This window comes from Rissa tridactyla, chromosome 6 (assembly GCF_028500815.1).
Source record: "Rissa tridactyla isolate bRisTri1 chromosome 6, bRisTri1.patW.cur.20221130, whole genome shotgun sequence".
Lineage (NCBI taxonomy): Eukaryota > Metazoa > Chordata > Aves > Charadriiformes > Laridae > Rissa > Rissa tridactyla.
The window spans coordinates 5975105-6002096 of NC_071471.1; the positions used below are offsets into that span (position 1 = coordinate 5975105).

Consider the following 26992-nt stretch of genomic DNA (forward strand, 5'->3'; position numbering starts at 1 on the left):
GGACGCCCTCCTTGGAAACGGGCTCCGTGACCACACGTTATTGACCATGGAGCAGCCCGGCTTGGCCGCGGGGCAGAGCTCGGCCCTGGGCCAGTCACTGTGGGTTGACGTGAGGAGAAGATGCGGGCATTGATCGCTCAGGTAGGCATGCGGAGGTCGGGGGCACAGCTGCTTTATGGGGAAAAAGGACCTGCCTGTATGAATATTAATTCTCTGCTAGCTCAGATCCTGTGTGGTGGCAGATCAGAAACACTTCCACAGTTCCTCATTTTTTTCCTGGAGCTTTTCCTCTCTGTCTGTATCTCTCTGTTATTCTTGTGTGGCATACCAAGAGTTGTAACCCTTTTCAGACCAAGCCCATTTTTATTGTTATGCAGAGCCCAGCACAACAGCGGGTGGGCCCATGGAGATGTTGCTAGGCTGCGGTAACGCTGCAGCAACGCTTCCTTTTTGTTTTCCAGCAGGTCATGTCAGAGCGTCCAGATCTTCACCAGCACTACTTGGGGGCCTGCCAAAACTTGGGCCAACCTGAACACCCCTTCATTGCTCGTGTGCTTCAAGAAGCAGATAAAAATGATAAAATGTAAGGAAATAATGAAGAGCGTGTTTCAGATGCTTCTGAAAGCCTTTGACAAGATAGCAGGACAAGGCATTGAACAATGAGAAAGTTCAAGCAGTTTCAGGCTTAAACACAAATCATATTTAGCATTTACTGCTGTAGTTCTGGTTTGACTCATCTTGACATCATCTTGGCAGAAGTTTGTAGCTATATATCCCTTCTGGGCAGCTTTACAAGCAATTAAATAAAAAAAAAGAGAAAAATGTACAGGATGGTGCCTTTGTGTCCCTTAAAGAAGCCAAAACCAGTGTCTAGTCATCCTAACTCACTTCCCTTTGTCTCGCTCCTGTTTAAAAAGCCTCAGCTGCATCCAGTTAGCTTCCAGCTGGTAATGCTTCCCTGAACGTTTCTGAATCCTGCCAAAGTATTAACCACCCAGATTCTCTCTCATTATGTGGCTAGGTAGGGCTTCCTCTCATGGATGCTCCTGGGATCAAAGTTAATTGTCCTTTGGAGAGAAAACTTGAGAAAATACAGCGTAGTGAAATGGTTTGTGTTAGGTTTTGATCCTGAGGGAAGGACAGAATAAATAAAGGGAACAAGTAAAAAGGAGATGATGAGGTAACCTCCAGGATAGTCTTTATTTCCATCTGCCTTCCCCTCATCTTGCTTCTTCCTGCTTTCTGTGCATGTGTGCTAAGCGTGGTCTTGCAGCTGTGCAGTGTCTTCAGAATATCAAAAAGGACAGTGCTGAGGTACAGCTTGAACCGCGTCGCCTGGCATGGTGTTACCAAAGGCAGCAGCAGCTAACTGCGCGCAAACACTTCCGCGAGGGCAAGCATGGATACTCTCCTTACCTGGAGAGAGAATTAATTTTTCTGTATCGTTTTACTTCTCCCCGTGTGCTTACATTTTTGTGTTACAGCAGATGCGCAAAAGGGATCACATTAAAAATAGCTGGAAATAATCATCTAGTGCCTGTGCAGAGGGTTACAGATGGCGACCTTCAAGTTCTTGCCTCTGTCTTACACAACACCGTGTATGTCACAGGTAAGCTTTTTTCATGTATGTTTGGCATCACTGTGCTAGTATAAGAAAACATAAGTAGACTTGATTTCAGCCTTAATTCATCTCTATTTCTTTTTGTTTAGAGATCAGTTAATTGTAGATACGCATCTGTCACATTCTTCATCTTTTTCAGGTTTGGATCTTCGGTATAACGTATTGACTGATGCTGGAGCAAAGCACGTGGCAACATTCCTCCAGGTGCCAAAATGATGTTTATCATTCAGCAACTTGTAATTTATTTGTCTAATATAATATTTATCTGTAGTAAATTGGAGATGAGAATGTATTTGTTTGGCAAAATTCCATTAATTTTGACTTTCACATCCAAATCCATCCCACTAGAATCTCAGATTGTATTGTCTGGGGAGATTTTTAATTTCTGGTAGAAAATCATTTGACATTTGGCTAGGGTGTGATGACGAAAGAACAGCGGAATAAACTGGGGCTTTTAGGGTCACAGTTCAATTCAACAAAGGAGATAATGGTAGTGTTGGGTGTGCCAGGGCCTTTGTTTCTCAGTTAGCCTTTTTGTAGGTCTAAACACAGGAAACTTTAATACTGCCTTTCTGTCATTGTAAGCACCAGAATACGGACAGAAAATGGTGGGTTGATGCTCAGTGCTTGTGGTCCTGGAGCTCAGGGAGGGCCATTAAGGTCACAAAATGCCCAGAGGTCTGCATCCGAGCTTGACCACCGGCCTCGTTTGGCCATGCTGAGCATGTGGGCTCCTAGGTGGTTTCTGTAAGCCCCACGAGGACCCACATACTACATGTTTTTCTGCCTTTCCATCATCATCTGATATACTTTGGCATTCTTTAACTACTTCTCCAAATCAGGGGCTGTCTGAAATGCAAGGAAGGACAGAGAATTTAAGTCCATGTATGACGCATCTCCTTTTTGAAAAATGCAAGCATACTCTGGACAAAAGTCTCATTGCTTTCTGCTTTGTTTGTTCCTCAGGAAAACTCCACTCTGCAGTACCTTAACCTGATGTTTAATGATATTGGCACAAGTGGAGCAGAGCTGATAGCGAGAGCACTCCATGTGAGTTTTTGTCTGGGAGATTTAGACAATAGCAGCTAGTTTGATAATTTTGCTTTTGATGAACAGTACTAGCTGTCCTGCCAACATCAGAGCTGGCTGAAAGGGCTCTCTGTCTTCAGTCCATTCAACATTTTGCTGTATCACAGGGATTGCTTGTTTTCCCAAGGCAGACTTCAGAAATCAGATTTCACACGAGAGAAAGTTGCATTAACGCTTAATTATCACAACTATCACGGATGGATTTTTCTGTGTGAAAAATGCCATACTATAGGATATATAATGCCATCAGTTTTTTCTTTTTTTTTTTAAAATTATATTAACTTTGCCTGTGCCTTGATGTCAATATTTGTCTTGATTCAAGATGTCTGAGACATGTTTTCAAAACTTTGCCTTACAGCAGCAGCATAAAAACATGTTTGTTTTATTTAATGTGGTTTCCCAAGGAAATGAGGCTGGTGTGCAAGATTTGTTATGTTTGTGAAATGAGACTGACGTGGGCTCCCTCTTCCTCCTCCATAGCCTTTCAACTCTGAACTGATTTCAACTCCATTTGACAGGCTTCCAAAACGCTAAGGTTGTCCAGGAGATTGTACAAAACTGGGCTTGCAAGAAACCCCAAAGCTATTTATGCAGCTCCCCCCCCCCCCAGCAGCGTTTTCTGAGCAGGCGGGTGGCAGGACCTGACCACCAGCCCCTTGGCTACAGGGACTGCCGGGGAGGATCTGGGGGTGAAGGGGGCGTGTTACTGAGGGAAGGAGATGCTGTAGTGAGGTACCGCAGCTGGGGAAGAGGTGCCGGAAAGATATAAAAGCCGTATGAAACCAGGCTTCATTAGTTCTGCTGCTCACAGAACTACTTGTTTTGTAATCTCTTACTTAATCAATCATAATCTCTAGTAATGGGTGATTACAGTGGTACTGAGGAATTAAAAATGCAAAAGTACTCTGCGTTGCTTTTCAGGCTTTATCAGTTGAATAGATATTTCATATCCACTGAAACTGTGGGCAGGGTGAGGATGCTGATTTTTCTAGTCCTCTGATCAGAACTTTCTGTTGCCAGTGAAGCCTCCAGTCCTGCAAAGACTTACACACCGGTTTGGCTCTCCACCAAGTAGTCCTGCCGAAGGCGACCGGCTTCACTGAGCTTTCACTGGCTGCGTGGTTTAAAAGCCTCTGAAAACCAAAGCAAATTACATTCTTGTTTAAAACATACTTACTAGATTTAAATCAGTTTTGATGTAATTTGCATTTCAGCTGTCAATTTAGGCAGAAATATCTGCTTGGATTATTTTCATGACTGTGAAATTTAGGAACTTGTGAGAAACAAAACTTTTCAAATACTTGAGTTTTGCTTCCAGCCTCTCATGCGTTTGATTCCACTGAGGGGAGCTTCAGCCAACTGCTTAGTCAGCGTTATCGCTTAGACAAAATTCTGCTGGAAGGATGTTTTGTCTTTGTGTGACAACCAGCAGGATTCACAGGAAAAAGGACAGTGTTGTTTTTCAGGCCATTTAAAAGGAATTGATTTTTTAAATTATTATTTTGTCTAGAGGAATAAAACCCTTGCATATTTGAGAATGACTGGAAACAAAATAGGAAACAAGGGTGGAATGTTCTTTGCTTCAATGCTACGAATTAATTCAACCTTAGAGAAGCTGGATCTTGGAGACTGTGATATGGTGAGTAACCCAGTAAAATGATCAGCGATGACATAAGTCTTTCAAGGGTATTACAAAGGTCCTGCAGTGCTTAATTAGGGGAAAATGCCATCTGTTGCCATTGATTTTACATTTTGAGTTAGCTTGAGGTAAGACGATATATAATATTACAATGTCTACTTGGAAAGGCATGTTGCGTAAAACGCCTGTGAAGTCATAACTGATGATACATTAGAGCCACTATGTCCCTGGGAATTCATAGAATCATAGAATTCAGGTGATTGGCTTCACATTCTCCAAGGTTTGTTTCTTCTGTTCCTTTTTGTTGTGCTGCCTTAAGTCCTAATTCATGTTGAAGAAAGGACTTCTTATTCCCTGGAGGTTCTTTTCCTTCTAAAGTGTGCAGTGATGTAACACCCAAAAGTCACCCGGTCCCATAACTCTGTTGCTCCTGTCAGAGCTTGATCCATAAAGGACATAGGCACAAGAGTGCTGAATTGAGTAGAAAGGCACCCAATTCGATGTTAGATAACTTGTCGCCTCCTAGAGTTGGGTGCTGAGACTTCTTACAGGGCACAGGGAAAGTCAGGAGGGCAGAAAGCAGGGTGCTTCCCACTCTAGCCAGTAAAAGCCTGTGGCTGGCTTTTAAAAACCTGGGGGGTACAGCAGGAGGTGGCAATTGGAGCTGGGAACCTCCTCCTGGTGCAAGGTCCCAGCACCTGACTGATGGTGTGTCCTTGTGCGATCGCATCAGAGGGGCTGGGAGTTGGAAGTGGTTCTTCTCCCTGCCTGGGACAATTTGTATCTTGCCCTCCAGGAGAATGCCCTAGCCAAGCCAGAAGTGAAACGAAGATGGGCCACTCTCAGCCTTCCTGCTAAGGGTGTTCGCCTTTTCAGGAGATAATGAAGTGTATGAAGTGTACAACTGTAACCTAACAGTTATGACCGTCACCTGGAGGCAGGGAGAGGGCTGGGTCAGATGAAAATTTTCTTATATTTGTTTCCTGGAATTATAGAATTTGCTCTTAAACTAGAAGGGGGAATACTTCTCAGAAACTGCGAAGGATGTTATGAAAACATAAACAAGGAAAATGTAGCCAGTGTGGGATTTATTTGGAAGCTTAATATGTTTATGCTTGGTGTGGAGTTGCTAGAAAACTGATTTAAAATTAAATGGCTTTGGGTGTAGACCAGCCTAATTGGAAAATAACATAAATATAAATTAGTGAGCAAACAAGAAGGAAATAAAAAAAATCTGAAGTGGGCTGTATTCTAGACTCTCACTACTCTGTGTCACATTAATTCACATTTAGTATGAATTTACCCAGCGGATAAATGTTGCCTAAGACTTTTACTGAAGACCTTTAGGGAACATGCACAAGCTGAATTTAATTCATAAACCAGGAAAACCAAAATACATGATCAATTAAATGGACAAGTATCTTTGAGATGCATTATTCTTGGTTTTTATTTTCTGAGTTGCCAAATTTCCTGGTCATTTGTACTTTTTAGTCTAATTCCACTCTATTATTCCGTAGGGAGTTGGCATTGGTATTATCGGAAAATACATTATGTGTCTGTAAGCACTTGCCTGCTGCACTTGTGTCTCTCCAGAGTACATGGAGGCAGGAATAATAGTATTTCCAATCTGAGCCCATTTGATGTTTTTGATTTTCTGACAATCAATTCTAAGAAGTCATGCTAATTTGGTAGCTTGATCTATACATCGGACAGGTTTCTCTAAAGAGTTTATTTACTTTCATTTCCAGGGTACGCAGTGTCTAATAGCTATCGCAACAGCCCTGACTCAGAACAAATCAGTCAAAGCAATAAACCTAAATCGTCCTCTACTGTACGGTCAAGAGGTATGGAAGTAGACTGTGGGGTCAGCTCTGTCAAAGAGAGAAGCACAAGTAAAGTCAGTACTGATGTATTTATGGTCAGCTGAACTACGCGGCTCTCTGGGTTTCCTTGCAAAGTGAAGTAAATGGTTGCAGAAATATTCTTTTTCTGTGCCAAGTTTTGTGCAGTCACAGGCGGTCCTGTTTAAGTAGAAGGTTCATTTTTTAAAAATTTCTTTCTTGGTACATGTGCATTTGTTAAATAATGGGCTAATGGAGAGGGGTTGGTATTGGAGAACCAAGTATTCCTTCTGCTGTTACGGTGTGGAGAGTTTCCTGCATTATTCAGCAAACTGAGGGAGAAATGCTGTTTAGCAGGAAATGAGGGGAAGAACAAAAGCCTGCTGTTTGTCTGCGCAGTGCGATACCTGGGCAATTGCCAGAGCCGCAGCCTAAAGCAGAAAGGCGCATTTCAACAATATGCCATATTCACTGGCCTGTGTGGGTCTGTTGTTTCACACAATGAACCTCATCAGTGTAAAACCTATGATGCGTTTGTTACCCCAAACAAAGACACCAACCCTCCAAAACAATCCAGCACTGCAAAGAGAATCTGCAAGGCAGGGTTTGCTGGGGGCAGCTCCACTGGATGCCCGCAGGCGCTCAGAGCTGCTGCGGGGCTTTGGCTTGCGGGCATGTGGCTTCTGTGCCTGGCTGGTCCTGCTGAAGCCTTGGCTATAGAGTTGGTTGCGGTGGTGGTTTCACCAGACTGGCAGCAGTTGTCAGATGTCTGCGATAGGCATTTTCCTGATGGCAAGATAATGAAATTAAACTGTCGTGAAGGCCAGATCTTCCTAATTTCCCAAAGGTAAATTTAACAGTTTAAACCGATTTTAGTTGTTTCTTTTCTACCAAGACAGGGCTTCATCTGCCTACACACAGTTTTAGAAGTGAATTTAAACTACTGATATTGAAAATATAGGCCACTAAGGGGCTGGTCAGTATCTGTGTGAGACTCTATTTGCCATTTTTCCACTTTCAATTCTATCATTTTCTGAGCCCTCTGGGTTGTTGCATTATTTTTGACTCACAGCATTCACCCAGGTTTTTTCGTAACTAAACATGACAACTTCAAAATGAACTTACTTTGTCTTACAGTGACAGGACATATTTATTTCCCATAGCAATCCTGTTTCTTTTTATGAAATAATAGATTAGGGTCACGACAAAATACTTTTGATGTTAGTGAAGACTGACTCAAACATTCAGTTTTTAAGAGCAACGACGGGGAGGAAAACTGATTAGACATGATTCAAACAGTGATGCTTCTGATATTTGCAGGGATGTATATAGTACTGTAAATCTGCAAATATCTTTCTGGTATTTTTTTTTTTTAAATTTCAGCATTATCATAATATATTGATTCCTGGTTATTTTTAATACAAATCTCAAATGTACAAAACAGAACACTACTGATGACCAAACCTTGCTGTTAAGTTGTGCATCTCCCTTTTACTGAAACGAGACGGTATCTTATCCTAAAGTACAGCTTGATCAAACTGAGTGTATGTTTTTAGGAAGAGACCACAGTTCATGTAGCTCTGATGTTGAAAAATAACTCTTCTCTTGTGGAACTACACTTGTGCAAGCATGAAATGAAAAACTTTGGTGTAGAGCAACTGTGTGAGGCATTGTATGAAAACTCCAGCCTGAGATACCTCGATCTTAGCTGGTAAGAGTTATGACGTGACAGAGCCCTGACTAACATTAAACACTCATTTTCTTAGCACCCTTTTAAAAAAAATGTGTGCATCTCTCTTTCAGTAATAAAATAACCTGTGATGGTGTAAAATTTTTGGTAGAACTACTAAAACGGAACCAGACCCTGGAAATCCTAGATCTTCGTGCAAACCGAATAGAAGATGATGGAGCCATCTACCTGAGTGAAACCTTGGCTTTGAACAACAGGACTCTTCAGGCGTTAGTATTTACACTTCTCCTCCAGAGACTTGCAGGTGTAATGACTCAGAGTACCAGAAACTCAGACTTTGAATTACTTTGGTAACTGAATGAAGTCCCCTGTAGCTTCACGTGAGCTAAAGGAGTAAAACACGAGGCCAAGACGTGCCATTCAGTCCCATGTGCTAACACCTCGCATTCACCTTCCCACGCTGCCAGGCCTACACATAACTCATTTTATCCCCTTTTCCTTGTACTTTCTTTTTTTTTCATCTTGTATTCATTTTTGTGCAGCCTGACATATGCTTGTTATTCTATTTAGGGTTTTTTTGGGGTTGATGCTTAGATCAGTTTTGTAGTGGTTCATCTTACATGTGATTCACAGCTTTTACAGTCATTCTAAGGAGGGTGTGTGTAGGAGAAGGCAATTAGATCTTGTTAGTTCTTTCTGCATCTTTAAAGCGTAGGTCCCCGTGGCGCACAAACAAAAACAAACCAAGAGCTGTACGTATTGAGAATTTTAAGATACTCAGACCCCATGCAAGGATAAGGCACTATATTTGTTGATTCTGATCTTCAATACTTAAGAAAATCCTCTGTTTGCTTCCGGGTGAACCCAAAAGAGCTGTAATCTCTCCATCAGGGTGTATTTTGCAGCCGGCATTAAACCCTGTGCCGGCAGGATGTAAAAGCTGATCAAAGGTGTTACCTGAAGCCATTAGTTTTAAGTAGCAGACTGAGGAGGTGGCAGCTGCTAGGTGCCTCTGAAAGCCTTCCAGGTTCACTAATATAAAAATAACTGCCACTCCACAAAGATCAAAGCTTAGCCTGGATAAATGCCAAGCCTTGGGCTTCAAAGCAGACGAGAGATGAGGCCTGGCCACCACGCAGCCAAGTCACTGACACTGAAGAACTAAGCAGTGAACAATCTGGCTGCAAGAGGCATGGAAACGCCTTGAGAAATGCAACAAGTCCATAGTCCGAACCGCCTTTAGCTACCTGAAAAATATTTTATAGTAGGACTGGACTTGACACAAATAAAAAAAATTATCTTATTAATAACAAATATAAAATGTCAATCTACATACAATATATGATATATAGTAATATATAATGACAAAGTATAAAATAAGTCCCTTCGTGTTAAGAATAAATCTTAGTTTAAACTCTTAGTTTTAACTAAGAGATGGGAATTCGGTGGTTTGGCACACATTTGCCTAACTATTTTCTCTGTTTAGGTTGTCAGTGGTAAGCAACAACATAAGTGGCAAAGGACTTGTAGCTCTTTCGGATGCGATGAAAACAAACATGGAACTTTCCTATATTTACATTTGGGGGAACAAATTTGATGAAGCCACCTGTATGGTAAGTCTTTGCTCCTGAACTCTTCCAAGAGGGTTGGGTTCTGCTTGTTTGTTCTGGTTTTAGAATTGTGATTACTATGGCAATTCGTGAACAAGATACCTGATTTACTCTGGTTTGGGGTTTTTTTTAAATAGTTATAATACGGTGGTGCTGTAATGAGACTCACTGGACATCAGCATACTGAAATGATCAAGTACTTGCTTATTGTGTGTTATCTTCTAGAGCCTTCACTGCAGTCAAAGTGAAATACGACATGTCACGTTCTTGTTCTTATTCATTTCAGGCATTTTCAGAATTAATTCAGACGGGCCGCTTGAAACCTAATTGTACGGACGTGGAACCGTATGAAGTAGATGGGCACGTTCACCTGGCAGAGCTCTCCCATGGCCTTAAGAAGCATTACTACTGGACACCAAGTTGTGGGGAGGTGACAAACAAAGACGCCAATGCCAGTCTGGCAATTGCAGCGGTTTCAGAACACTTGTGAGTGAGGTGGCAGCTTGATGCGCTCCATATGCTTGAAGTTTGCCTATCTTGTTTCTATAAAATAGATTATATCAGTATCCAACTTGCTGCACGTTGTTTCTTCAGGGTCTTTAATCTAGAAGGAATCTAAAAACACTTGAAGTGGAATTAGAGATAAAATATTGGACCAGTGACCTTAAAATTTCTTGCTAAAAATGCCCAAGCTATTAAAAGCCTATTAATGCAGAAATGCATTAGTTTTGCTGGAGTCGTTTCTATTGCACACTATCTCCTTTGCCTTACCACAATTAGATGCAGTTCCAGGGTTCCCAGGTGATAGATGAATTTAGTATAATAAGCTAAAAGGAAAACATTTTCACCACGGCAGAGCGCACTAAGGGTGACACTGGGTATTCTTAGCAGTAACAGGGAGCAGAACAGTCACTGACCAGAGTGAAGAGCAGAGACTGCAGCAGCGCAGAGGCATGAACTAACTCCTGGCAGCTGAACTACTCCACTCTGTTAGGAGACCTCCTCAGATCAGGGTTTTTATTTGGTGTTTGTTATTTTAAAAAGATGAGGGACTGGTTCAGAGCAGCAGCAGAGCCTATGGATGGAGTGTCGGGACCACAGGGTTCCTCTACCATGTGGCAGCCGCAGAGGAAGAGCTTTTCTCTGCCCTTCCTGGGCTGTGGTGTCTGCATCAGGTTTCCAGGTAGCACGGAGAGCCCACAGGTAATGTCGCTGTGTCTCTGCATGCTGGAGTACAGACAGGTACATCAAACCGACAACTTACACCCCGGACTGCCACTGGGCAGCAGCTTTGCTTGACTGCAAAGCAGATATGCTGTACAACAAGGCTCCCGTTGAAGGTAAGAGAGGTTTGGGTAAATCCATTTGTTGCTACTGTGCTCTATATACTCTCTCCTTTGACTTAGTAATGGCATGCTTTTGATCTTTATCCAAGAGTGATTTTTTTTATTTATTTAATCAAGTTAAATGAACTGAAGCATTAAGCCACTATAATGCTGGAACTTTAAAGCTAGTGAACCTAGTTTACTGGTATATAAATGGTATTTTGACTCACTTGCAACATGTACTTCTTTCTTGCACTACAAATGAAACACATCAAACTTGGTTTCATTACTTCTTCCTGTCTCTTGGAACTGTTTAAAAAGATTTGTATCATTATAGCCACGTGGCAACTCCTACATGTGAATAAGACAACATACGCGTATAATGGTAGTTAGAAATCGTTTAATGGTTTGGATACAGACTTCTTAGAAGTTTGGGAATCACTCAGCTTGTTTCCTTTGTACACCCACTCTCCTTGTACCTGTAGCAGTGACTGGCTTGATGCTCCTAAACAGAAAAAGTCACCAAATAGGACAGCAGAGGTTTGCTCAAAGGCTTTCACTAGTGCAGTCTTGTGCATGTCTAAATGTGTCTATTAAAAGTTAGTATAGAATAAGTAACAGAATAATCCCTGAATGTATGTGCACGCAGGCAAAAGAGCTATAAGAATGAAGTGTGAGGGGGTAAAAGATAGGAAAGTAATTTCAACGATAGTACTTAAGCAGCAGCAATGTAACTGCTGATGTTCTGATTCTGTATTATGACAGTGGTAGTGTATGGACAGGGAGGGGGATGGATACGCTGCACCAAGCTGAAATCACCAAAGTGGTGCTGATAGCTGTTGTCAGCGTTAGGTTTTTCTTTCTCCCTGTCCCCCCACTGGCCCCAAACACGAATTAGTCAGGCTCTGTTGGCCCAAAAAGCACTTGGTATCATAAGATGACTTAAGAGGTAAGCCCCCAGAGCAGGTGTGTTTGTTCTGCCACACACAAGTTGACGTGGAGGTCTCTCTCTGCCCACTCAAACTTCTTGCCTGCTAGAGACAGCGTTTAAGATCTGATCAAGTTTTCTTCACCCTCCAGACCAGGAGTTCCACCGTGTTCTCTTCACGGAACAGCTTAACAAATGTGACAGCCAAATGGTGAGGGCAGAGCAGGAGACCAGAAGTGAGTTATCTCTGTGGCCTGCACAGGGACATCTTAACCTGTAGCCGTCTTGTTTAGCACAAAGTCCATAGGTCGCACTGAGAAAATCCTGTTCTAGAGAGCTTATGTTTTAACTGTTGTTACACAGAAACATTGTTGCCACGATAACAAAAGTTGAGGATACAAAAAATGTGATTGTTTGAGAATGAATCTGCATGCTCTGAAAATTCATAAATTTTTTAAAATGAGATAGGCCTGTATTATCAAAGTTGGTATTTTTCTGAGTGTTGCTGCTCTGGAGCTTTGCAGGTTATACTCCGATAGTCTAGAGAGAGCGCTCTGTTTTGAGACACCGATGGTAGCATTTCTTGCCAGAAAGACCACTATAAGATTTAGATCGAGCTATATTTTTTCCATATATCTTTATTTCTGTATATGAAGTTCAAGGCTAATTTCATTGTCCAAATTAAGTCTTAATTGACTTCTATGAATGACATTCGTTAATCTGCTGTGGTAACAGGGAACCACATCTACCAAGTCAGTCCCAACTCTACTATTTTGCTAGTGTATGTTTTTGAAATATTTTTACTCTCTCTGAACCCTTATTTAACAGCAAGATGCTTAGCCCAAAAGAGCACTCTGCATTATTGACAACATCCATAAAAATAGCTCATGTGTTGTAGCTTATTTTGATATTCCTTTGTAAGAAAGGGATGCAGAGTAGTTCTAACTGAATTAGGTATAAAGAGCTTCCTGCAAACTAATAATTTATGCAGAAACCTGTATTGTTTAAAGAGGCCAGTGCCAGAGAAATTTATTGCTTGCCTTTCTCTGAAAACCAAACCTTTAAATTCTTACAAGGTGTATCTTGTGTTCTTTGGAACGAGAGAACTTACATAGGCTAGAAGTTTTTGCCATAGTCTTCTGAGTAAGTTATTCTAGTAGCAAACACAAGCATAATCCTGCTCTGTAAACCATTGTTTCAGCTTTCAGAATTCACAGCGCCTTGCTGAAAGGCAGCATTTTTGCCCCAGTTTAAAGGAAAATGAGTGATCCAGCAGGCCAGTGGTAAAACGCAGGTCCCCTAAGTCCTACTCTCTGCTCTAGCCACCATACCACCTCCTGTAAAATTAAAACAATCTAGTAAAAATAAGTTAAGATACAAATTCTGATAAAGGAATTCTCTGAATGTCTACTTTAGCACAAAAAGTACATCTTCAAAGTACTCTGTAAAAAAAAACCCCAAAACAAACAAGTACAAAAAAAATTAACCTAAGAGTCATTATACTAGATTGCATTTAGAATAAAGTTTAATTTAATTCAGTTTGAACAGACCCAAAATATTTTCTGTGAGAAAAGTCAGGTGTGTTTACTGCCAAGAAGAAAACGTAGTAATCCTTGCTGTGTTACTACGCGGCGCGAAGGGCTACCGTGCGTCCTCCTGACGGGGTGCTGTGATGGTGGTAACGTTAGACCGCTTCCCTCCTCCTTTTGTTGCTAACCCTTGCAGTCAGAAACAGGAGACACAAGGTGAGGGGAAAATTACAAACCAAGTTTATTAAAGTCTAACATAAAACACTTCAGGCTAAATATGTACAACTCCCTCCCCTCCCAGGGGATTATAAAATTGAGAGTTGAGCTATATACAAATAACAGAGGAAAAACTGTATATACATGAAAGATATTTTAAAAATAATTTAACCAAAAAAATCAATTATTAGTCCTTATCTGACCTTAATTCTGCAAGGCTTATCGATAGCCTCTCCAAGATCACAGCCCTGAAATCCTTAACATGGGACTTGTCCATCCTTGAGCTTTTTTTGTAACACACGCTTTCAGGATGCTTTGTGCCCACATTTAGGCACACATTTGGAAGAAAGTGTCATACAAGGAGCTATTCTCACATAAGTATTTCCAAATAGCCAATTGAGAAGTTGCTGGATGCGGAACAACCTACTCACGCAAAACTTGCACCGACTTCAGTGCGAAATTGACTGAAACGGTACTGAAACAACGGTGTGAGAAATCATCTTGTTTTCTCTAAATTACTGTTAATGGAATTATTAAAATTTTACCTTTCGTTTTGCAAGTAGATCTCAAGAAAGAGATGTCTGCCTAAACAGATTCCATGCTTTCCCACATTAATCCCTTACAGAAATTATCAATACTGTTATAAACCTTTAACCTCCAAAATGAACTCAGAATCCTTAAACCTAGGAATTAGATGTCCAGCTGATTTCCATGCATCTATTGACAAAAGGTACAGTACAGACCTGCTTCTTCAGGTCCTACAGCACCCAGCCTGAAAACACCTACAGGTTTTTTTTTTAATATATATATATATTTAAAATCTATATTCTAGTAAATGAATACAGTTCATAGAGATCATACCTCAGCAGCTGAGATATCTTCACGAAAGATGAGGATAAAAATCAAGACTCTCAGATGGGGACTCAAGAGTGCAGGTCACTAAATTATTGCTTCAAGACAAAACTATAAGTCTGTGTATTCTATTAAGAAAGGTTAAAATTGTTGTCTTGTAAAAAATAATGATTATCTTCTTGTCTATAAAGAAAACTAAATGACTAATAAAGCAAGTGTTATTGTTATAAGTATCTAAACAAATCCTGTATAAATCTAAGCACTGTATTTTTTAAAAAAGTCTGAAATCTAAGAATACAGTAATAAGCTATAATTTTAGAAATACAAAAACAGTCCAAACAAACATTGTTATGGAATGCATTTTGTATGTAGGAATGTGATTTTTTAAAAATTTCTTTGTTTTTTCCAGAGCTAGTTCTCTCTTGTGGACATTTATCCTGGATATGTTAATCTTCAGCTACTTTTCCTCAGCTAACAGCAGCGTATCATTAGTTTTTCTTCCAAAGCTGTTTGAATAAGAAATTTATCAATTCTATGGTATTGTTCTTTTTCAGTACTCATGACTAAGCCTATGTCTATCCCAAGATTTCTGCTCTATTTGCAGAAAGAGAAAGTGAAGAACCTTAGGACACGTGACACACAGTTTGCTTTTTTTACATGGAGTCAAGATCCCGACATTTGTTGTTCTTCAGTCTTCAAGGGCAAGGCTAAGGAATCCTTCAGGTGCTACATGAACAACAGAAGCTAAAGAAGAAAACAGGGGACAACAGGGGGAAATGCCAAACAAACAGCAAAAAAACCAACCAGAGAACTTCATCCATTGCCCTTTGCCAGCGTTATGAAGGACATCAGCTGTAGTTACGGTACAGATAAGCAAAGCAAATAAAAGTCGGGGGGGGTGCGGCAATAATCAGCTTTGCTGGACAGAGTTAGAGATGCCTGCATTGAGAACACTCCCTGTGAACACAGCTGTACTCCTTGCTCTCCGTGGTAGACTTCATCAGCAAATTGGCCATATATTAAAGCGTAAAATATACGATCAAGAAGCAGAGTTTTAAACATGCCACATACTAAGATGATCAACACAAAGAAGTGAAAGGTCTATTACCTTACAAATACAAACATGTAGGAAGAGGGGAAAAAAATTAAATAATTCTATAGTCACGCTCAGGAGTCAAGGGACCATTTGCAGAATATTTAAATGAAATCCTCCAAGAAATGTTTCACAAGTCTGTTTAATTAAGGTGCAGATTAGTTATTACTCCGTGTAGAACAGAATCAGTTAAGAGGTATCTCCTATGCTCTTCTATTTATCAGTGTCTGGACACAAGGCATCAGTGGAAATAAAATGCTAGCACCAAGTAAATAACCAACAAATAATATCTTTAAATGCATTGTTGGTACAGTATTATGACCGTTTCCTTACTATTTGATGATTACTTAAATAATGCTTACATTATATTAATGGCACAAACTGGCAAAACGGAGTATAAAAGTACTCCTCTTGTCAACTAGTCTTTAACTAATGACCCTACCAACACACTAAAAATGTTGCTTTTGAAAAATTTACATTGCTAGTAATAAAACATACCTTTACATGAGTCTTGCTAGATACCAGTTTTGTGCAGCTACTGTGGACGAGTGACACGAGAGGTAAAGCAATACATAAATACTTCAATTAAAACAAAGCAGTCAAACTCTAACAAAACCTTGCCTGGAAGAGTATCAATCTGCTCTGTTGTATTCTTCTTTAACGCCCCCTCATGTAGCGTTCACTTATTATTTTCACAGTGAAGGGCAGGATTTATTTCCTCTTTTGTACCTACTGACTAGCAGAAGCAGCAGCACTACTGTAAAAAAAGGATTATGACGCTATGATTCATTGCCTCACAATTAAGTCAATGCATCTTTTCGTCTCACCTACAACATAAGTGTTCCAGCTCTCCTTTTGAGCAAATGTTGCTGTTTGTGCCAAAACCAGGGCATTTTAGGGATGTGAAAAATAAATTTGGGACAAGATACAACAATGCTGGATTCACTTAAAAAAAAAAAAAAAACCCAACCAGAAAGTGACTTGTTGGAAAGAATACCCGGTAGTATCTATGCCATTCGAACCCTCTGACTTACCACACTACAGAAAAAAAACATAGGATTGTTTTTGTCAGGAAATTACACACAAAACTTTGTGGCCAGACCTCAACTGAAGACGGCTACTTCTGGCAGACGGCAATTCTTTGCGAGCACCTCAGCAGAGTGCTGGCCTGCCTTCCATCATGTACCATTATACCACCTCGGAATGCAGGAGTACAAGCTTCTTAGTACATTCAAATTATGATTTTCCCCTTACACCTCTGGGTTAATGTTCTTAAACTATCAAATATGGCTTAACACATCTGCTCTCAAATGACATTGTGACACACCGGATCAGCAGGAACATGGGAGGAGATGTCCAAAATACATTAACATATTTAGCAGAGAATTCTTAAGGCAGGTGTTGCTGGAAAGGAATCGTCTCCTGGTAATCAGCGTTAGTTGCAAATAGAAATTTGATTGTAGATGAGCACAATTCAACAAAAACCGAAAGACAGCACTGCACAACGGGAATGCCTTACACGTGTCTTTACACAGAGGAAAAAAAAAGAACAAGTCCAATTCAAAAAGTGTGACTGCTCACTTGATTATGTTCATCTTACCAAAGGTATGCAAGGTCGCTGCCAAATTACCTCGACGGCTCTGTACTGCACTGTCAGTATAACTGCTGCAAGAAAATAAACTGAGGTTCTGAATATCCAGTCACAGCAGATCTTAGCAATGTTTCTGATGAAGGAGACTGACTACCCGTCACGGGAAGCAGCATCTGATGGTCTTCAGTCCCAATGGGAAGAGGAAGTGCTAAAGACATCTCAGAGGGTTTCACATCTATGGACTCCGATAAAGGACTTTTCTGACTCTGAATGGATTCTTGCTCATTGAAAGAATTATCAAGTGCATTAGAATCAGGGGGAGTTTCAGATCCTACCGAAAAATAAAAAAAGAAAGAAATGTTCAAAAGCCGCTGCGCAAATTCTGCAAATTCCCTTTCAATTGACTGTGAAAACAAACACTTGGTTTGTCAAAACCTGCCTGGGCAGGTGGGCTATCAGTGGCTGCAATGTGCCACAAAGCCAGAATGAGCTGTAAACACGATGTAAGCATTGAGAATCACATCCTCTCCTGCTTGTAGCATCACAACTAGACGGATGAGGGATTCCAACTCAGTCGCTACTTGGCACGGTACAGAAGATAACAAATCCTTAACATCACAGTGAACAAAGGAGCCTTGGAGAAAATGTAATTACGAAGGTTTCCGTGAGATTTTCCGCCCCAGAAAATCTAAGAACCACAGCCACATCCAAGCGTACAACATACCATGTATCCGTAAACTTCTTTGGAAGAAAACAGTTGTTAACTCCGTTCCAGCCAGACCCATTACGGTTTTTATCCAGCACTTGAGAAATTATTTTCTATTCTTAACTGAAGTCACTGCTAACGGATTCCTCATTGCCTTCCTGTTTGAATGCAGTCCGCCACTGCTCTTGGGCTGCTTTCTGATTAAGCCACATGGGATATCTGACCCTTCCTCTACCAAAGCGTGTTCTGGGGCCTGGTACTTCAGTGGTGAAGCACTCCTGTCTGCGGCGCTCCTGTCTCTCACCTTCTCATTCCTCTCCCAGCTCACACCCTCGGGCTCTGCCAGGCCCTCTCCACGCTCGCTGCTGCTCTCACCTCACCTTTGCTTCCACTGGGGTTCCCCTTCCTAAATGGGGCTTCTCAAGCTTTTGACATTCAAAGCTGCACCTGCGTACGACTCATGTTCTCATCCTCTCCCTCGCCTGCTCCATCTGTCCCAATCCAGACGTACACAGACAACTATTACTCCCTTTTCCATATGACAGAAGCAAGGGAATTATGGTTAATACACTTAAGGACGGACGGATAACGAGGTCTATGGAGCCAGTGTTTAAAGACGCTGGCTATCTGAGTATCTCTGTGCTCGGTACCACAGGCAAGTAATACACGTCAAATTTCTTCCTAGTCAAAATCTGGTATCTAGAATAGGAATTGAATGTATTTGAAAAGTCCTTTAAGAGCAGTAATCGCAGCTGGGAACATTTTGCCAGCTGTCTGATCTTGTGTGTTCGCTAATCCAGCTCAGACTTGGATTAACACAGACTGCACATATAAGCAAATCTTTCACTGTTGCATTGAAAATATTCGCGCCTTCAAGGTGTAAAGTAATTCTTGTAACCAGTATGCCTTGTTCACCTCAGTTACTACCCTCAGAAAGACGTACTCCTTTGACATATTCAGAAGAGGAAAACAATTCCCTACAATTCAGACTATGCCTTCATGTGGGAAGCTCTCACAAGTTACTTGGACAAGAAAATAAATACTCACATACAGAAATTCTTGTCAGCAGCAACCTATTTCTATGTTGCTCAACATGTGTTCGTTATAGCAATGCAAATGCTTGAAAATTTGTCTTGAATCTACTTTAAAGCACGTACTTTATGCTTTAAAAGTTTTGGGTACCTCTAGAGCAGATGCTTTTGGCTCTAAAGACAGCTACTCTACAAAAATCTTTTATTTTCTAATTATAGGCCTGGATGAGCCAAAAAAGAAAATGTTATTCAGTACTGAAGAACAAAACAGTTGATGTAGTTTCTTAAACTTTCTTTGCACAAGGAACTCACCTGTGTGAACCTTCGTTTTGTGCTTCTTAAGATTTTTTATATCTGTATAAGAATTTCCACACATTTCACAGATAAACGGCCTTTCACCTGAAAAAAAATGGTCTGGCACTTAGAACAATCTTGAAAATGAAAGAAAACATAGTTAAAGGTTAGGATAAGGGATTTCAATGTTATATTTTTAAAATACAGCTTTGTAACTCTATTATTTTGTCTGCGTGTCTGTATTCAGAATAGAATTGTTTCCAGAATAATAGATTAAAACTAAGGAAAAAACCCCAAGCATTAGTAGTAAAGCCATTATCATACATCAACACCTACGCAGCTACACAGATATTAGTCTGAAAAAGGCAATTATGAAAAATTTCACAAATATTTTCTTTAAATTATGTTGACAGAGAGATACATAAATTAAGAAACTCTGCAAGTTTCAAGTACACCACAATATGGTGTCTTTTAAAGGCAAATGGGTAAAGGCAGAATATTATTTATAGCGCAGGAAGCAGCCTGTCTGGAAACTGACCTGTATGGGACCGAAAATGTTTGTTGAGCTCTCCAGAGGAAATAAAACTCTTTTCACAAATGCCACAGATATATGGCTTCTCTCCTAAAGGAAACACAAGGAGTTTGTTATTTCAGTATATAAACCAGAATACACATATAGAACAAATCAAAATGAAACAGAGGTAACGTCCAATGGGAGAAAGAGCTCCCTAAACTGGAGTCAAAGGGAAAGAACATGAGAACGGAGCCGGATGACAACTCCAGAGGTAACTCCCAAGCTACAGATTTCCTACTCATCACCTATCTCCAACCCCTCTGCAGGCAGCCAGGCCTCCCTCCCCAGGCCTCTTCTGCTCCCGCAGTGCTCCGTCTCCCCATACCTGTATGTTTTCGGGAATGGGTGATGAGAGAACTTGAGACAGCAAAAGCTTTTCCACAACTGTCACACACGTAAGGTTTCTCCCCTGTGTGCCGACGCACGTGGTAGGTGAGTGTGCTGGCCTGGGCAAAGCGCTGACCGCACCGATCACACACGTAGGGCTTCTCGCCACTGTGCTTCCTGCGAACGAACACAGACATCAGTGATCTCCTGGCAGAAAGGGAAGCAACACCCACTATTAAGCAACTTTCCTCAATTAGTACTTTATCCCCAAAGTTCCTTGTGCTAATGCTCTGTGAACTAAAAAGAAAAATAATGTAACACGCGTGAGTTTGGTTTTGAGTTAGCAGTTTCTCATGGAGTGAAATTCATTGGCTGTAGATTCTAGGAATCAGCACATCCGTGATTTCAATGGCAGCTGAACTGAACTACAGGCCCTGCACGTGTAACATGCACCAGGAGAACTCAGCACGTTTTGCATCATTGTGTACTGAAGAGATAAAATGATGATTCCTAACAAGGGAACATAATTCCTGCTTTTGCCAAAAAATGCAAACAGACATGAACAGCGAGAACTGTTCTGTTTCACTTCCCATCAAGGGACTCTCTCTTCTGTGGTGCTACAAGCAGTTTAAAACAAAGCAAAACAAAACAAAAAAACCCGCATCATTGCCATAAGGATACCTGTGCGTAGGCTGTAACATGCATAAATCACAGATCACGTAGTAGATGTAATTATTCTGTAGTATGTAGTAGTACGTAGATGTAATTATTCTATTACGCAGAGTGAGCGAAGACCCACAAGAAAAGGAGTAGAAATGACCAAATTACGTGAATGTGTAACTCTTGCTCATAATGGAGCAATTTATTCTGTTTAAATAAACGCATGGGTAAGCATTTGCAGGATCTCACTTTTGCCTACCTGGCGTGAATCTTCAGATTGCTTGAAGTTGCGAACTGCAGATTGCAGACATCACACTTGTACGGTTTCTCTTCTCCGTGATGCATCCGACTGTGGAACACTAACTGGCACTTCTGAGCAAAGCCTTTGTCGCACAGTTCACATTTGTATGGCTTCTCCCCTAGCGAAAAAATAAAACCCTTGTGCTCTCTGTGTTTACATAAGAAAGCTTTTCAATCCATTACCTGACCAAAGCTCAGTTATCTGTTCTAATACTTCTTACAAATAACATCTTGGAACATCCCATCATCAGTCCACTGAAGCGTAATGTGCCAGGAATACAGCACATAACAGACTATTTTTGAACACATTATCTTTTGGGAAAAAAAGGTAATAATATTTTAACAATGCCATTTTCCCCACATTATTTTTAAGAATGCTACTACTACATTTTCAGACTTTTTGCTGGTTATGTCTATTCACGATTCTGAATATTCAAGATGAACAATCCATAAATCATCTGCTTTTTCTTGCCTGTCAAACAGCAACAGGTCTGCCATGTGCAGTCTAGTGCTCACTAATTTCTCATTAGCGTCTGCTGTAGAATGCTACAGCTGCTTCTCTGACTATTCGTGTTCTCTTAGTGGTCAATACGTATAGTCTCACGTAATGGATCGTGCAACTCTGCAGTCTTAGCTGACAATATAAAAGAGCCTATCTCTGCATTTCTGCGGCAGTGCACAATCAAATGAAGAACTCAATAATTCTTAAGTATATTGTGTACATGCAAACTTCAAAAATAAAAGCATTAGATCTCTCACCTGCCACCTAGGAACCACCACTGTGAAATTCCCTACCTACTCATGCAAAAATTCCCAGCACAATATCCTCAAAGGCAGAAAGTACAGCTGACATTCCTACCAGCAAACTGTCCCTGAATATGGCTCACAAGCTCCTTCTTACACATTGAATCTTTGGTTAGTCACTGGCTGACGATATTTGAAATCCTCTCCCTTGGTTACTGAAAGAGCAAGGCGTTCTCCTGCTCCTGCACCTTAACACCTCCTGCTTCACCTCTTCACAGCTTACTGGAAAGAGCTCCACTGCTGGCCTCTACTCAGAGTTTTCCAAAGGGGAAAAAGAGCAAAAATAAACTTTTTTTTTTTTTTATCTGATTCACTGTTACTTCAGAATTCTGAATGCCAACCACAAAAGGAAGAAAAGTATGTAAACCAGGTCCCTCTGCTGCTCACTGGGCTAAGTACAGCAGCAAAGGCAATAGCAGAAGAACAGCTCTGCCACATCAGCCTGAAGAACAAACTAACCCGGCATCAAGTCTTTCATCTCTAGGGAAGAACATACGCAAAGACAAACAAGCACAGTACTTCTCCCGTACATCTTCCCAGGCTCCAGCAATTTGCTGTTCATAATCTTTTTAAGTCAGGCATGTTGTCTTAACGTTTAAGTGATCACAATTGATTTCTCTTTGATGCTTTGTTCAGTAGCTTTTGATACCACACAAACTCCTGCTAATGTTATTGAATGCAGAGATGACAACGCCATCATGCATTTCAGCTGCGCATTTTACTAAATAAAATCCCAAATGCTATAGTAATTCAATGACCTCCCTTACATTTTTTGAAGGCCCTGTGGGAGAAGTTACCTACTTGTCACAAGATTGCATTTTTTCCCACTTCTGTTATCAAACATACATTAGGATTTGAAGTTTAAAAAAAAGCAACAGAAATTCTGGTATCAACTACTGTGAGTTTTTCATGCTCTACTGGCAATAGTTTTTGGCACTCCATCACTCTACAGAATTAAAGGGTAGCCAGCTCTTCTGAATCTTTCCAGAAATCGAGATGCTCAGACTAATAAAGTCCTCTCTAGCTATTTAAAGTAGAAACTACGATTTTGTACTGAAAAATGCTGAAACATTTCATGCTACCAGGATATAGGTACTATCCCTGTATGCATACCAGCAGCAGACAAAATTTCTAGAGGAAGAAGTCAGAATGCAAAGACCTTCGTAGTCCCGTATTCACAGGCTGTGACGACAGGTCTCCACAGTCCACGAGACAAGGCCAGCAGCTTACCTGTGTGAGTTCTTACATGGGTTTTCAGCTGATTGCACTGGGTAAATGCCTTCCCACAGAGCTGACACACGTACGGTTTCACTCCTTTGTGTATTCTCATGTGTCGACGGAGGCTACTGGCTTCTGAAAAGACTTTTCCACACGTGTTGCACACCGGCTTAGCTTTAGAGTACTTCTGGTCAAGCTCTTCCCCTGCACTCTCCAGCTGGTAAGCGTTCTTTTCACTGGCTATGTTGGACATACAGTGCTCCTTCAGCGCGCAGCTTTGCTGAGGCTTTCCCCGTTTCTGTTTTGCTGCAATAGTCTGGACTAGGATATCCTGCGCTGCCAATGTTTCGCTTTCCACCACAGATGCCAGCTGCAGCTCAGAGTTATCACTGCCTTGGGCAGCCTGCTCCGTGATCTGGGTGGCCAGCTTATTTGCATCCAAAAACATTTCAATGGATGTGTTCTCAGTCACATCGTTCTGATATTGTACAGATTTATTCTGTGTGCTTTTGGGGGAGCTGAAATTCTTCTTTCGCTTTTTGGTTTGAGGAGATTTCTTTTCTAAAGCCGTTTTCTTTGCCTGTGGTTGAACCAACTCTGCAGAAGCAGCGTCTGCTTTCTCCCGATTATTGTAATCTCGGAGAGTCAGAAGGCAAGTCTGCTGATTCACTTCAATGTTTCCAGTGATACTAGATGTCTCTGTAGAAGAGGGATTGGCAATAAAAGCAAAGTCTTCCATCTTGATTTTGCATTTAGTGACCACTTCTTCTACTTTGAGATAGTCGGCAGCCTGGTGAATTTCTTTAACATTCCAGCTGCAAGAAAACAAGAATTGGGTGACAATATCCTGGACAAAGCCAACATTTCTTCTGTACCAACTGGATCAAGTACAGACAGCACACCTACAGAAAAGTTAAGCTGTCAGAAAATGTAACTTTGAGAACATATACAGCAAGATCTAATCTCTTCGTGCTGTAGTGCCACAAGACACTAGTATGACAACTGCTCCCGAACTGATGGCCTGTGCCTAGTGGGGTCTGCAAATGCACAGAACTGAGAATTTTATTTTCAGTTACGTGTCTTTTGTAGAATTTTTAAGTTCAAAGTCCAATCGTAAGTTGGTGAGGCTAGACATGGGGCTGTTGGTCCAAAAGGCTCAGAAATCACAGCACAAAGGAATAAAACAGGAGAATAAAATGCATAAATTGCCATTCTATAATTCTGCCAAAAGTCTGAAGTCATTCACAAGCAGCGCATTCACCTCAGCACTTGTGCGAGGCAGGTATTAATCTTGTTTTATAAAACATTTTGCAAACAGTCCTAATTCTGTATCAGCTGCACACAGACAACATTAAGACGAAGGAAGTCCTGATTTAAATGACTACGCTCTATTTTTCAGTTCCTGCAACACAAGTCTTCATAGTTTAGAAAAAATAACCTGGGAAAGTGGCAACACGTACCACCAATGAATTTATGGATTTACAGCACTTTAAAGAGAGATTAATGGTAAACAACCATTTGTCATTCTAACAATCTATTACACAGTAAGTAACGTGCCACATTTACCCTCTGTACATGAATACAACTGTTTTAATATCCTGTATTACACTAGCACTGAGTTCAAAGCACATTCTCCTGGTGTCACTCACGCAACCCCCACTGCAGAAGACAGCAGAATTTGCAGACAGTTGCAGCAGACACCTAAAAGGGCACAGCACAAGATGACGTGGGCAGACCTGCAGGTGTCATCTTTAGTCAAATAGTTCTCCCTGGGTAAGAACCGTACTCTCACTTTCCTCTTCCTTCAGAGATCTCAACCGCTCAGAATGAATCCAGACACCCTCCTGCTGCGGTCCCAGACAGACAGCGAGAATGCTGCACGCTTCTGCTCACACGTAATTTGCAAAGCATCAGTCGCTAACTTCACCACTTGGCTGTGCACACTGCTCTATTACTGTTAAAGCTTGTAGCTAATTAAAAAAGCAACAACGAACATCCTGCATCTGTGTACTTAAATTATCAGGTATGAGTTTTCAGGCATCAATAGCAACAAAGCTTTTTTGAAATGCATTTGACAGCACACATGGAGAAAGGAGTTGAAATTCTGGGCTACATACTTTTAAGTAGTCACAATTCCCTCGCGAGGTATAACGTCTTTCTTTCCCTGAGAGAGAAGCACTACAAAGAATCCTCACTTTACGTGACATAACACAACGTGCACAAAATCAATGCAGTAAGAGGGGAAACACTTTTTCTGTGACTCATTTTGGGCACTGTTATACAAGATTTTAAGTAACAAATCATGCAAATTCTAACAAAAGTAACTTTTTAAAATCATGCCTATCATCATCCATTCCTCCAACTTCAGTCTCTACTGCGTACAAAGTTTCGGTGTTCTCTGCAAAAATGGACTTCTACAGGCCAGCTTCAGAAAGAATACACTTATCCTTCCCTCTCCTGGCGATTACACAAGATCGTTAATCCCTTCCAATCCAGACAAAAAATTTAGGAAGTGAAACTATCAATCAGTGAAATATCAGACAACATACCTTTGGTGTGGCACTCACATACCACGTGGTATTTTAAAATATACAAACACATGATCTTCAACTCCTTTATACGTACCACACCTGCTATTATTTGTCCTCCAGAACTTATTACGAAGAACAAAAAACCCAGTACTGCCTTAACACAAAGTTTATTTCCCTATTCTCTTTCCCCCTTTAATAGCGTATGTTACCTGTCAAGGTTTAAGTTTCCTGTATAAATAAATTCCAGGAGTTTTTGGAATCCATCAGCTTTCACTTGGGTCTGATCCAGAACAACATTATTGTCAGACGCATCTCTGTAAAATGCACCAAAGTACTCGCTGAAAGAGGCAAGCACGTTCCTGTGTGCTTTGAACTGGAATTCACCAATAACGACGGTGCAGTCACAAAGAAAGCCGGCTTCTCGCTGCTTGTTCAGTCTCTCTAAAAGGTGCTCACAGTGATGGGAATACTGCATTTTGATAACGAGCTGCAGCCTCTTTGTTCTGATCTGGGAAAGCAAAAAAAAAAATGCAAGATTTAACTTTGTTTTCTCCCCCTAACAGAGTAAGTTAATTATTACAAGACCCTCGGTGTTCTACCTGCGGGATAGTTTGTGCAGCAGCGCTTTTGTAGGAGGTACAGTGAGATGGGTGGATCCTTCTTAACGTGGGGAGCTGCTAATTTTAGAGGCAAAGCAAGGGGGAGAGAGCAGAGGCGTGGGTACTCCCCCACCCAGATGAGAGGATTAGCTCGCCTAAGCTGGTGAGCTGCCGTGTCAAAACCGGGGTCCCAGGAGCACGTTGCTCCACCCCAGGCTGGGACCGAACGGGGCTCCGACGGCGGGGGCGGACGCTGCCGGGGACACGGCCCCGCTCCCCGTCGCTGGGACCGGGGCACGGGCAGACTCCGGGGGGAACCGAGCGGTCACCGGGGCGGCGGAGGAAGGCCCGCCGGGGCTCCAGGCGAGCAGACGGCGTGCTGGCGGGACAAGGCAGCCACGGCCGCCCCCGGATCGGGCTCGCCGCGGGACGAGACTGGGCCCACAGCGCCGTAACCCGCCGCGGCCCTCACCCGGGACCGACCCCGCCACCCCCGTGCTCAGGTCCCGCCCGCCTCGGTCTGCGGCCGCCCCCGTGTCCGGCGGCAGAGCGGCGGCGGCGCCTCACGCACCTGCGGAGGGGAAGGGAAGGGGCGCCCTCGCCTCAGGCCGCCATGTTCTGATGACGCCCCAAGGGCGGCTTCCGGGGACGGGCTTCCGGTGTCCCGCTCCTGAGGACGGCTCGGGGCTACGGGGCAGCGGTGGCACGGCGGGAAACGGGGACGGGTCCACAACCCTTCCCGCTGATGGGAACGGGCAGGGCTGGGCGGTGAATGGCTTCCCGGGAGGGTCGGGGAGGTGCGGACTGCATCTCCCATGATGCAGCGCGCCGCGGCAGCGCCCGCCGTTAGCGTGGCGAGGAGCGGTGCTTGCTGGGAGACGTAGTCGCGGCGGACGGTGAGGGGGACCGGAGGGGCGTAACACT

At 42.0% G+C, this 26992-nt stretch overlaps 2 protein-coding genes across 7 annotated transcripts; one reads left to right on the forward strand and one right to left on the reverse strand.

Annotated features, from left to right (window-relative positions):
- The first annotated feature begins 2 nt into the window (after window positions 1-2).
- LRRC34 (leucine rich repeat containing 34) lies at window positions 3-10187 on the forward strand. Of its 2 annotated transcripts, XM_054207036.1 has the most exons (11): window positions 3-141; window positions 462-583; window positions 1485-1609; window positions 1761-1825; window positions 2588-2671; window positions 4221-4349; window positions 6098-6193; window positions 7747-7901; window positions 7994-8149; window positions 9367-9493; window positions 9777-10187. In XM_054207036.1, the coding sequence occupies exons 1-11, from the start codon at window positions 121-123 to the stop codon at window positions 9978-9980; spliced, it is 1284 nt and encodes a 427-aa protein (XP_054063011.1). In that variant the 5' UTR covers window positions 3-120; the 3' UTR covers window positions 9981-10187. The 2 variants fall into 2 exon arrangements, with proteins under 2 accessions (XP_054063011.1, XP_054063012.1); XM_054207037.1 differs by lacking the exon at window positions 3-141 and having other exon boundaries at window positions 446-583; window positions 1488-1609.
- Window positions 10188-11198: 1011 nt separating this feature from the next.
- Window positions 11199-26738, reverse strand: MYNN (myoneurin). 5 transcript variants are annotated; one of them, XR_008467041.1, is made up of 9 exons: window positions 26640-26720; window positions 25679-25977; window positions 22951-23753; window positions 20876-21035; window positions 19955-20133; window positions 19594-19677; window positions 19074-19160; window positions 17034-17355; window positions 11199-13461 (listed from the first exon to the last, which is right to left on the reverse strand). XR_008467041.1 is itself a non-coding variant. In XM_054205807.1 (8 exons), the coding sequence occupies exons 2-8, from the start codon at window positions 25942-25944 to the stop codon at window positions 17087-17089; spliced, it is 1848 nt and encodes a 615-aa protein (XP_054061782.1). In that variant the 5' UTR covers window positions 25945-25972; window positions 26640-26738; the 3' UTR covers window positions 11199-17086. The 5 variants fall into 5 exon arrangements, 3 of the variants coding, with proteins under 3 accessions (XP_054061782.1, XP_054061781.1, XP_054061783.1); XR_008467040.1 differs by having other exon boundaries at window positions 14350-17355; XM_054205807.1 differs by having other exon boundaries at window positions 11199-17355; window positions 25679-25972; window positions 26640-26738.
- Window positions 26739-26992: the final 254 nt, after the last annotated feature.

Bases quoted from the DNA above. Each gene is read 5' to 3' on its own strand.
- LRRC34 (XM_054207036.1), top strand. From the start codon at position 121: ATGCGGGCATTGATCGCTCAG. The intron at 7,902-7,993 runs GTAAGAGTTATG...TCTCTCTTTCAG, and splicing joins AGATACCTCGATCTTAGCTG to TAATAAAATAACCTGTGATG. The intron at 9,494-9,776 runs GTAAGTCTTTGC...TATTCATTTCAG, and splicing joins TTGATGAAGCCACCTGTATG to GCATTTTCAGAATTAATTCA.
- MYNN (XM_054205807.1), bottom strand. From the start codon at position 25,944: ATGCAGTATTCCCATCACTGTGAGCACCTTTTAGAGAGACTGAACAAG. The intron at 21,036-22,950 runs GTAAGCTGCTGG...TTTTTTCGCTAG, and splicing joins CCATGTAAGAACTCACACAG to GGGAGAAGCCATACAAATGT. The intron at 17,356-19,073 runs GTGAGTTCCTTG...ATTTTTCGGTAG, and splicing joins CAAAACGAAGGTTCACACAG to GATCTGAAACTCCCCCTGAT.